The sequence below is a fragment of the Aethalodelphis obliquidens genome, unplaced genomic scaffold, assembly GCF_003676395.1.
Source record: "Aethalodelphis obliquidens isolate GAN/ISIS:26980383/991018 unplaced genomic scaffold, ASM367639v1 scaffold36, whole genome shotgun sequence".
Lineage (NCBI taxonomy): Eukaryota > Metazoa > Chordata > Mammalia > Artiodactyla > Delphinidae > Aethalodelphis > Aethalodelphis obliquidens.
This window is the reverse complement of record NW_020837980.1, coordinates 10,876,668-10,889,426: the sequence shown is the minus strand read 5'-3', so window position 1 is coordinate 10,889,426 and position 12,759 is coordinate 10,876,668. Positions and strand designations below refer to the sequence as shown.

Genomic DNA, 12,759 nt, shown 5'->3' with positions numbered 1-12,759 from the left:
AGCTAGATGTGGGTGCACATATGCTATATATCATGTCTGATCCAGGAAAGCTGACTCACGTTATCACCCCTTCATGTCAGGCAACATCACATGAAAAGGAGTAACTCCTCAATTCGCCAGTCCTAGAGTAACTCAGCCACTGTTATAAAGCCAATTAGCAAATTAGCACCAAGACATTAGCAAATAGACCATCATGACAGATGGGGTCTGACAGAATGGCTGATGGCATGGGCAAGGTGGAAGAAAAAGAAAGGGAAACCAAAGATAAATGATGGCTATGTCTCACATGATTACCACAATTATTACACATTCTGGACTCCCTCATTGGAACGGTCCATCAGGTAAAGAGTTTTATTTAGTCCTAGTTCCTAAGATGTCAGTAGGAATTATTATTTATCATGACAATTAGGAAAGGACAACTTCAGTCAGGCAGGACATTTGCTTTTCAACAAATACAGAGCACACCCAGATGCAGGGGCAAGAACCCTGGCATTCTGAAAAGTTTGGAGAATTTTTCAGTCCCTGCCTCATCTCTCTCTCCTTTCTCTGCTGGGGCTACTGCATGTCAGACTAGGTCAAACATAGCAATTGCCAAGGAGGCATCTATGTATAAATGTCTTTGTGTACCAAGTTCTACCCATGTAGGTCTATCCTGGATGAGCAACAGTGCCTTCTCTCCCGCCCAAAGTAAATATTTCTTGCTGCACCAGGACAGAGTACTCTATAGGACTTTGGTCCTGCCATCTATGAGGACACATTTAAAAATAAAATTCACGCAACCAGAGATACGTGCAGTGATGAAAGAATGACAGCAAGGCACTTGGTGCTTTACCATAACATTTAGTTTATTGCTTTGCTTTATTTTGTTTTGAGCTTTAAAAATTCGGCAAACAATTCAGTCTGCTGCGGTAAAGTACTTCTTGGCATTTACACACCATCAACCTATCAATATTGGTAATTTCTAAATTAGCTTTATTCTAATAACGTTTATATGCCTTTCCTTATTGGACAAGGCACAATTTTTTTTTCCAGGATGAAAATTCATTGCAAATAACTCTTTTAAAACGGTCAGTATTCTCTGAACATTCCTGATTTGAAAATACGTTTTATCAGATATTAAGGATACCATGGAAAAAATTCAGTAGTTCTCGTAAATAAAGAAAAATAAAACTTCTGTTAGCTTATCTAATCTCTTAAGGGGTTAGTTTTTAATTTGTGTGTGTGTCAGACAAACCCAAATATTTTTTGAAGAAAATTTCAGTCCTTTCTGCCATGAAGAGATGGGATTATTGTCTATTAAGGCAAGTATTCATAAAGAGATGATTTTTAAATTATAGTGATTCTATAAATACTTAGAATTTTCTTAAATCCTTTCTCACATCTTCATTCTATTGGCTCTGACTTTAAGATATAACCTTTTCTTAGCTTTTTTAAAATTAGGATCCATGGGAGATATTTCTTTCTTATTTCTTTAAAAAAAACCCTTAAACTTTATTAAGTATATGTGTGTTTTTTATCTCTTGTTTCCCTCTTTGACTAGCTTTCATGAAGCTCAGAGTGGAATTTGAGACCCATGTGTTATAAACATGCAAGACTCCAATGCATGGATTTCTACCTATTAATTGCTCAGATTATTATTTAAACCTTATTTTCCTTCTTGATATCTTTATTTTTCAGGCTTTATTATAGTATGTTATATAAAATAATTCACAACTTTTATGAAATTAGATAGGATATAAATGGTATAAATTTGCTTAAGATATATATACCCATATATATATATGTATCTTGCTTAGAAACTCAATAAATAAGTAGACTGTGTAAAATACTTTCCTAATTCCCATATCATTTATTTATCCACTAACAAAATGATAATGATTATTAGTGATAATATTGGGAGTCAATTTGGCCCAAGTAGAGCTAATCTTAAGTAATACTAGAGAAGACTAGATTTTAAGAACATTCTAGAGATATGAAAATAAAATCTCATGCTTTTTCTGTCACATTCTCTCATCCTTTCTCTCTGTTTTAATGCTAGTGAAACAAGGTAAAAACAAAACCCAAATAACTTCATTATAGCCGTACATGTCATACAATATAAGTTAATCCAGTAAAACCTGCTTCTCAAAGCTTGCATCCATCCAAGATGGCAGGTGATGGTGGCAGGGTTCACACCACCTAGCATCTGACTTCAGGGAACAACAGGGACCCATCATGAAGCAAACTGCAGGGAACAGCTATTACCGAGCTCTCTACTGGGTAAGCACTAAACAGTTTCATGTCTACCACTCCAACAGGAATAAACTGTACCCTCAACATTTCTCAGCCTCCTTCTTTCACCAAGGATACCAAAAATAGGATTTATAGTTCTGCTGTTTCCAGCTCAAATTTCACATCCAAGCATCTCTGTCTCTTAATTGGAGTTTAAAATAGAGTCTATTCTAAAAATGCCTGTAAATAGTTTTTACTCATTCTTAAGAGATGCCTGTGTATGTAAACAGTAGATTAAGCCACAATGGAACTCACAATGATGAGAACCAAATGATATTAAAGGACATGTGTAGGTCCAGGGCAAGGTTTCCTCAGCACAACTGACATTTGGAGCCAGACAATTCTTTGTTGTGGGGAGGCGGTCCTGTGCGTTGTAGGATGTCTAGTAGCATTTCTGGCCTCCACTAACTAGATCGGTAGCAGCCCAATTCCCCTAGAATGACAACCAAAAATGTCTCTAGACATTGCCCAATGTCCACTAGGGACAAAATCACACCTGGTTGGGAACCACTGGTCTATAATCCAATATCTTAGATAAACTGTAAACAATTTCTCCATAAACTCCTAATGGGGGAGGTGGGTCTACCAGGTAGATCAAACTAAAGAAATATGATTCATTCTTTATTACACAATTATATAATATTATGGTTCTGAGTCACTTTATTACTACAATGTGCTCTGAAGAACCCCAAACAACCATTCAAATATACAGAAGAAGCACCATGTCTTTGGGGTTGCACAACACACTAGTCTGACCCAGTCATGTCCCTAACTAGACACTTCTAGTGTCTAGTTTAAGTTGGATGTGAAGAGAAAAGGCTGATTTCTCAGCCCCTTATGAAGAGTTTGGAAAAGATTATTCGATATTTCTTCTCTGAATACTGGACCACTAAAGCTCTGTGTGCACATATGCTTTATAAATAATGCAAGTTTTCCATAACTTCTTTGATTATGGGATGAATTTTTACGTTGTATTTCTTTGAGTGTTACCCATATAACTTTCAAAATCTATCTTTACAATCCCAATCTTACTTAAAAGCAACATACAAGTTTCTCTCTGATAAACTTCTGTAATAAATTGCTTTATAATTTTTAATTTACAACATTTAAAGTTTCCACTAATTTGATCTTTTTTTAAGCTATGCTTATTTCTGAGGGGTCCTCAGACTCCTAACACGGAAATCTATTGCTCTAATTTCTTCCCTTGAGAGATCATCAGCTGTATGACAGAGCAATAGAAACTAATTAAAAATACACATACTTGCTCCAGTGAACTTTTCCCTCCACTGTCTGCATCTCACCGAGGATGGCAAGGAGAAGAGAGGACTTCCCACATCCCACCTGGCCCACAATCATGGTTAACTGACCTACAGAAAAGAAACAAAGGATAATAACAGGATGAGATGGAATTCACTTAGTAAAATAAAATCAAAACACATTTAGAAAAGGTTGATGTTTCACAATCAATGGGCCAGTTTTGGTCTCCAGCAATAAAGTATTCTAAACAGCTCCCTTCCCTGATACTAAGTTTTTTGGAAAATAGAAGAAAAATTAAAATCTATAGGTCTTGATGTATTATTTTTAAAATCCTCAGAATAACTGACACTAGTAAAGAAAGCTGTGAAATACTTGCATGAATCATCTAGATTATTGTTACCTTTATTATTCAATTCATTCAGGAGAAAAAGGCAATTTTGACTAAAATAGGTAATTGGGCTTAAAATGATTTGGGGGCTGTTCTTAAAATACTTTGATGTGCATGTATAATAGAAAAATCCCAACTACTGACCATGAGGTCAAGTCAAAAACCTAATTCTATTCAATTATCTAGACATTTTAAATAAAAATACTGGGTATTTATGTCTTAAATATCTTGAAAACTTCATCAGGTTTCCTCAGGGATAGAAAACTATTTTCTCATACATCCTTTCTTTAAATTCTTTCTTCAAAACAATGAGAAATGAACTACTCCATTATTTAAATGCCACAAATCAGCAAATAAACTGAAAGCAATTCATTTGGATGGTAAATAACTTGTCCAAAGGTCCACACTCTGTAGTGTAAGGCAGGCAGGTCTTATAATTCCCAGTCATCCTCACAGTGATACAGGGGTTCATGAGCTTCATGGTGCAAATAAATATTAGTTATGTTTGCCTTGAAAAAGTCTTTCTCTCCTTTTGTTAGGCTCGGTTATGTTGGAAAACCATGGTCATGATAGTTATCAATTACAAACCCGAGTAACAAATGATTCTTACCTGTTGGAATTCGAATATTTATATTAGATAAGGTAGCTAAACCGCTGCCCCATGAAAAGTACCCATTTGTGACCTAGAAAATAAGAATACAGAAATTAAATTATAAAATTATGTAAATATGTGGTGTTAGAGAATTATTCCAATTAAAATAGATTTCTTTATAAAGCACTGTAAGACTTTCAACACAGTAGAACACACAGTGCTGAAATTCTAATTTAGAGTTATAACTGCTTAGAGGTATAAATGAAACACAAAAAGAATGGAAGTGAGAGGAGGGTCTTTGAATTAATGGTATTATGAAGAATGCTAAAAATTCCAACAATTTTCCCTGAAAATTTGGGATCATTTATATGTGAACATTCTTAAAAATCAATCACCCAAATACTTTCCAGTATAACTGCTACACTGATGATTTTCACACTGCTGCAATTCCCAGAATCCTGTGATGCAAAGTAAAGAACAGAAATAACTACAAATTATTCCAACAAAATGACTCCACTAGCTAAGAAGGAAGGTTTTGTAATGAATAAGTTTCCTGAACTATGTGGATTTATCACTCTTCATTGATCTTAAAAGAAAAAGTAAAGGGGAGGAAGAAACAGCACAAAAATGAGGCAACATTGCTTGGTGGTATAAACCTCAACGACCAGCAAACAAACAAAAAGACCTTAGAGTCATCCAAAGCAATCTATTGTTTTAATATGTGTCAAGAAAACTTGATAGTTTTAACAGTTACAAAAATGGGAAACGAAAGAGGTATAACAGAACCCAAGGGTTGGAAGGGTGAACAGAGACAGATGAGGGGAGAGAAAGTGCCTGAAAAATTAGAGGAAACTAAAGTAAGGCTGCACTTTGCTCATAAATTAATATTTTCTTTCCAAACCCCAAGTGATGAAATTTCTAAGCTCATTTTTGTTCAGGAATTTTGCAGAATAGATTGGTAATATCTAAATTATAACTAAAAATATCCTTTAAAATCTCTTAAAATGAACAACTAAAGAGTGCAAAAGTTACCTGAAAAGGCTAGATTATGTTTTTCCATGTAAGTTTTCTCTAGCGTGGAAAATGTATGGCATTTAATGATATCCATCACATAGATATGCATGAAATTAGTCCTGGAAGGAGGGTGGCCTGGAAGGGCTTAGTAACTAATCACTTTACAAATACCTGCTGAGCACCCAGTCAATGTGAAGTCCTGCGTTAGGACTGATGTGGGCTACAAAGAAGGTATAATGCATCCTCCCTGCTTCCCTGCTCAATTGAGCTTACAGTCAATTGAGTAGTAAACCAAGGCAAGAGAGTATGGGCTAAGTAACAAATAGAGGGGCAGACAGACGAAAGTGCAACAGTAGTTCATAAGGAAAATCATTTACATCTGAGATGAGTCAAAAAAAGAAAATATTTTGAAAAAGGAGGGCCTTTGAGCTAGTTTTGGAAAATATGCTGAATTTCAGCAAAGGTATTTCTGAGTAAAGAGTTACAGTGAGAACAGGTTCAGGATCAGAAAACCATGAAGCATGTTATGAGAAATAATGAATAAAGCTGGCTGGGGCAGAGGTTTAAGATACAGTGGCTAAGTGACAAAGGATGCTCAAAGAAAATCTAGTCTTCAAGGCTGAGAATCCCTCTTTCTCAGAGAAAGTGGAGAGCAGGCTAAACGAGGTGCAAATACAGATGGGCTGGGGAGAGGGTCAGCAGGGAACTGAGAGGCCCTCCATAACAACCTTTACGTTTTCAATGAACTGAAAGGGAAGGTTATCTGTAGAAACAGGAGGTGGTCAAAGGAGAGAGAGAACGAGGTGGGAGGAGATTGGTGACAGATGAAGAGCTACTGTAGGTGATGGAGAATCATGCTGAAGGGAGGCATGGGAAAGGATTGCCAAGAACCATAGAGAGTCAGCCGAGGGTGGAGGTAATGAAGCTCTGGCCATGCCAACTTGTACCATTAAGTCGTTTTCTCCACAGAACTTAGCACCCTGGGTACAGGAGCGCAGAAGGCATGGGGTTGAATGGCTACAGAAGGATGTGAAAGGGCTGGGAGAAAGAAGGGGCTCAAGTTACCGCAGGTTGCAATGAGGTTAAAAGCCAATGGTGGTGTAATGAATTGGGAGATTGGGATTGACATATACACACTAATATGTATAAAATGGATAACTAATAAGAACCTGCTGTATAAAAAAATAAATAAAATAAAAAATAATGTGGGGGGAAAAAAAAGCCAATGCCAGTGAAGGTGAAGCCCTGAGGGAGCTGGAGGGTAGGGCTGTGATGTCGGTGACTGGCTGGTATAACAGAGGCTAAGATCTCAGAGGGGCTGTGCGTCTAAGAGGTGGCCAAGTGTGAATGCAGGTGAGTTTGTGGAAATGGACGGGTGGTCGATTAAGGGGCTTGGGGGCTGGGATACTAGATGGGCTGTGAACCTGGAAGTTTAAATCACATCCAGGTGTGGCACTTACTAAGGTAGAAAGCTAGACTCGGAAACAGGCACCTAAATCTTCAGTGAAGGTGGGTGAGTGATTATGAGGTCCTCTGATCACAGACGTGAGAAAGGTACAACATGCTACAGCTTCACAAGAGTGTGAGAGAGGAAAGATGTGGTTGGAAACCAGCAGGGAAGAACCAGAAGAATACAGTGTCACCTCCTGATTTGGTCCTACACAAAAGTATAAGAGTGAACAGAGCTCACTTGAGAGGGATGGAGGAGAGTCAAAGTGAATTCCTCCCGCTGTGATTTGCCCTTCCATTCCCTCCTCCCTTTTACAAAATCGTCTCACTTCTCCACCATAAGGGTTAAAATCCTGGCTTCCCAAACTAGCTGTTTGACCTTGGAAAATCAGCTAATATATAAATCTCCGCAAAGGTACATAAAAGGATAGGTACAAAGATGGTTATCACAGCATGGTTTGTGATGGAGGAAGGATGGAGGCCAACCCAGCAGCCATCACTAGGGGACAAGTAAAAGGCAGGGGTGCATACTATAGAATGCAGTGGTGCAGCTAGAAGGAGCAAACAATTTCAGGAAATTGAAAATATAAATGTTCATGACAATACTACATATTTCACAGGGATATGAGTGTATTTAAGTGCATATATTGAGCATATTATTGCTGGCACTGTAATGTTGGGAGGATGAGGGGATATAGGTATAAGGATCAGGGATAAAGGGAGAAGATGAATTAAAATGTAAAGGCAGGAAAGAGACAATGCAAAAAGCCACCTACTGCACGATTCCATTCATATGAAATATCCAGCATAGGTAAATCCGTAGAGACAGAAATCAGATTGGTGTTGGCAGGGGTAAGAGAAAGGGGGAAATGGGGAGTGACAGCTTAATGGGTATGGGGTTTCCTTTTGGGGTGATAAAAGTATTTTGCGACTGGTAGATGGGATGGTTGTAAAACTTTGGGAATCTAAAGGCCACTGAATTGTTGACTTGAAAATGGTTAATTTTATGCTGTGTGAATTTCACCTCAATTGAAATAGTTTTTTGAAAATCTAAAGGCAGGACCTTCCACACACCATTGTCCATTCTCTCCTGCCAAAAATAAATAAAAATGCTGATTAAAATATAGTTTGTAAAAAACCTCATTAAGGCAAGGAGTAAGGAAATGTCTAGTGAAAGTATAAGGAAAAGTACAAAAAGATATATACACTCCGGAGCACCTAAGCTTCTTTCCTTCCAAAAGGGCCAAGAATAGCTAAGATATTTTAGAAGAAAAAAAATAAGGTGTAAGAACTTGTCCTAAAAAATGTCAGTGTTTATTAGAAAGCTATAATAATCACAACAGTGGAATACTGGACAGACAAATCAGAGAAAAATAAAGAAAGAAATCTGTGTGACAAGACGGCATTAAAAGTCAGTGGGTACGGTGACTGATACACAGTGCCTGGACAACCCGACATCATATAAAAAATTAAATCCGACCTTACCGACTTACTACTAAATGCAGTAAAATGACTATCACTAAATTCACTACTGCTAAACTTACAGTTAAAATTATTTATTACTGATTTCCCTTCTAAATCACAACCTTACTTCATACCAACCACAAAAATAGATTTTAGGTCAATTAAAGTACTAAAAGCAAAAGGTGTAGGTCCAGGGATTTTAAGAACTAATACTATCTTTATACCTTTTGGTAGAAGAAGATTTCTTTCTTTTTTTTTTTTTTTAAATTTTTGGCCATGCCACGTGGCAAGTGGGGTCTTAGCTCCCCAACCAGGGATCAAACACATGCCCCCGACACTGGAAGTGAGGTCTTAACCAATGGATCACCAGGAAAGTCCCCAAAAACGTTTTCATAAAGGAGGCAAAAAGCAAAGCATTAGCCATAAAGGAAAAGTTCTATAAGCTAGATTACATTAAAATTAAGAATTTCTGATACCATACAGAGAGTGAAAAGCCAAGCTATGGAGTGGGAAAAGAATTCCGTAACATATATAACTGCCAAAGTAGTACCCAGAATTTTTTTAAACAGGGGGAACAAATAACCTGGCAATTCACAAGAGGAGCTCCAAACCCAAATGGTCAATATATATAGGAAAAGGTGCTCAACCTCATTAGAAATCAGAAAATTACAAACAAAAACCACAGCAAGATACAACTGCACCTCCTCCCAACACACAACACACATTTTGGCAAAATACTGGAAGCCCTGGTGAAGAGGGAGACCAACTGGAATTCTCGATCACTATTTTTCTTTTTTATAAATTTATGTATTTTATTTATTTTTAAATTTTTGGCTGCATTGGATCGTCGTTGCTGCACGCAGGCTTTCTCTAGTTGCGGCGGGCGGGGGCTACTCTTCATTGCGGTGCATGGGCTTCTCATTGCGGTGGCTTCTCTTGTTGCGGAGCACAGGTTCTAGGCGAGCGGGCTTCAGTAGTTGTGGCACGCGGGCTCAGTAGTTGTGGCTTGCAGGCTTAGCTGCTCCATGGCATGTGGGATCTTCCGGGACCAGGGATCGAACCCCGTGTCCCCTGCACTGGCAGGCGGATTCTCAACCACTGTGCCACTAGGGAAGTCCCTCAATCACTGTTAATGGAAGTGTAAAATGGCACAACCACTTTAGAGAAAAGTTGGCCATTGTGAAGAAAAGTTGAGGATGTACAGCCCTATGACTCAGCAATTGTTCACAACAGCCTCAAAAAAAATAACCAAAAGTCCATCAAAAGTAAAACAGATCAATAAATTCTGGTATATTCATACAATGAAATGATACACAGTGATGAGAATGAATGAATTACAGCTTCACATAGCAACATGGATGAATTATATCCACATAATGTTGAGCAGAAGCAACACACATACATGTACACGCACATATTCAAAACTTAAAAAAATAAAGCAGATTTTTAGGGAGGCATACATAGAAGGATGATCAAGGAAATGATGACCACAAAAGTCAGGGTGGCGATTACATCTCGGGGGAGAGATAGAGAGAGTGCAGCTAAAGTGTGTGCTGGGGGGACCTTCAGAGGAAGCTGATGATGTTCTTCACTTGGTAGTGGTTGCACAGGTATTTACTTTTTCATTTAACAGTGCATACATGTTGTATGTACTTTTCTGTAGATATGCTGTATTTCACAATAAAAAAGATTTCAAAAATACAAATGAGTAATAACCAATTTGGGAATTTCCACTATGAATAAACGGTGAATTCGAGCTTGAAGGGGTACTTGAAACTGCAGTGGCCATTCAGTGGAACAGCACACTCCAGGCCATTGATGAGCAGGGGTTTGTTGTTTTTTTGTGGGTTTTTTGGTGCATGAAGGGTCAATTCTGGGAAAAAAATCATGATAACCTCCCTTTTTTCCATGAAAAATGAAAATAAATTGAATACGGCACACGGAAAAGATGTATTTTTACGTTCCCACTACACTGAATAGAAAATGTCAATTAAAAAACACTATTTTTTTAGTCACTAATATATTGTTATTTTCTGGGCATATTTGAGAATTGGCAGCATAGAGGACCCTTTCTAGTCTCTCATTACTTACTTTTTCATAGCTTAGTTCACACCCTACTTGTACATTATAATTGTCTAGGGAACTACTAGAGATGTTTTCAAAAATGATGCCCAGGTTTTTATATATATATATATGTATACACACACATACACACACACACATACATACACATATACATATACATATATATATATATATATATATGTGACTCTAATGTGCAGCCAAGATTAAGAATCACTACAGGACTTGCCTGGAGGCACAGTGGTTAAGAATCCACCTGCCAATGCAGGGGGCATGGGTTTGATCTCTGGTCCGGGAAGATCCCACATTCCGCGGAACAACAAAGAAGCACACGAGCCACAACTACTGAGCCTGGGCTCTAGAGCCCGAGAGCCACAATTACTGAACCCACATGCTGCAACTACTGAAGGCTGCGTGCCTACAGCCTGTGTTCCGCCACAAGAAAAGCCACCGTAATGAAAAGCCCGTGCACCGCAACAGAAAGTAGCCCCCGATCACCGCAACTAGAGAAAGCCCGTGCGCAGCAACGAAGACCCAACGCAGCCAAAAATAACTAACTAACTAACTAAATAAATATTTAAAAATGAGTCACTACAGCTCTTTGAAATTCACAAGTGTTATACCTTATCCTCAAAACAACCATACTAAAATGGCATCCCCACCTCAAGAGGGGCAGACCATGGCTCAGAGAAGCAATTTGCCCAAATCACACATCAAATTAATGGCAAAGGGAAGGCTAGCATTAGCTTATTCCATCCAGTAACGCATTTGCTCCAGTTGCTAAAAGTTTATTGTGGGACAGGTATGGCGTCAGGCAATAAGGAGAGACAGAGGAGAATTAAATGTGGTTCTTGCCTTTACTGTACCACTCACTGAGCATCCCTCACTCTGACTGGACAGGGCAGGGAGTGGGACAGCCCCAGCAGCCAATGCGGCTAGTCTTCTAAACAGCTAATTTCCAGGACTCTGTTGGCTCTGATGTCCAGAGGCCCTTGACTGCTGCAGGCATCTGTTCTGGTTCCTGCATAACCCTGATGCCTTCCTGGGGCTGATCCCAACTCTCAGTCCTCAGCCTGTGTTCCTGTGGTGGCCTGTTCTATGAAGCACTCATGCTTGGGAACAGTACAAACGGCTGAGTTTCAATAACAAAAAACAAACAACCCTTTTGCATGTAGCTGTCCAGTTTTCCCAGCACCACTTATTGAAGAGGCTATGTTTTCTCCATCGTATTCTCTTGCTTCCTTTGTCAAAGATAAGGTGACCAAATGTGCGTGGGTTTACCTCTGGGCTTTCTATCCTGTTCCATTGATCTATTATTTCTGTTTTTGTGCCAGTACCATACTGTCTTGATTACTGTCGCTTTGTAGTATAGTCTGAAGTCAGGGAGTCTGATTCCTCCAGCTTTGTTTTTCTTTCTCAAGATTGCTTGGACTATTCGGGGTCTTTTGTGTTTCCATACAAATTGTGAAAAATTTTGTTCTGGTTCTGTGAAAAATGCCATTGGTAGTTTGATAGGGATTGCATTGAATCTGTAGATTGCTTTGGGTAGTATAGTTATTTTCACAATGTTGATTCTTCCAATCCAAGAACATAGTATATCTCTCCATCTGTTTATATGATCTTTAATTTCTTTCATCAGTGTCGTATAGTTTTCTGCATACAGGTCTTTTGTCTCCTTAGGTAGGTTTATTCCTAGTATTTAATTCTTTTTGTTGCAATGGTAAATGGGAGTGTTTCCTTAATTTCTCTTTCAGATTGTTCATCATTAGTGTATAGGAATGCAAGAGATTTCTGTGCATTTATTTTGTATCCTGCTACTCTACCAAATTCGTTGATTAGCTCTAGTAGTTTTCTGGTAGCATCTTTAGGATTCTCTATGCATAGTATCATGTCAGCTGCAAACAGTGACACTGCAAACAATAACAGCTGACACTGCAGAAATACCAACGATCATGAAAGATTACTACAAGCTACTGTATGCCAATAAAGCTATTATATATAGAATGGATAAACAAGGTCCTACTGTATAGAACAGGGAACTATATTCAACATCTGCTGATAAACCATAATGGAAAAGAATATGAAAAAGAATGTATATATATATATGTATAACTGAGTCACTTTGCTATACAGCAGAAATTAACACAGCATTTTAAATCAACTATACTTCCATAATATAACTTTTTTTTTAAAACATAGGCTATTTGACAATGCAAGCCAAAAATGGGCAGAAGACCTAAAT

The 12,759-nt window shown here is 38.1% G+C and overlaps 1 protein-coding gene across 1 annotated transcript in view; it reads right to left on the bottom strand.

Annotated features, from left to right (window-relative positions):
* ABCC9 (ATP binding cassette subfamily C member 9) overlaps positions 1–12,759 on the bottom strand; it is a 153,974-nt gene that overhangs the window by 87,791 nt on the left and 53,424 nt on the right. The window contains exons 18-19 of the mRNA XM_027129448.1: positions 4,527–4,599; positions 3,533–3,638 (exon numbers count right to left, since the gene is read on the bottom strand). Coding sequence (XP_026985249.1) covers positions 3,533–3,638; positions 4,527–4,599 — 179 coding nt within the window. The remainder of the gene's footprint in view (positions 1–3,532; positions 3,639–4,526; positions 4,600–12,759) is intronic.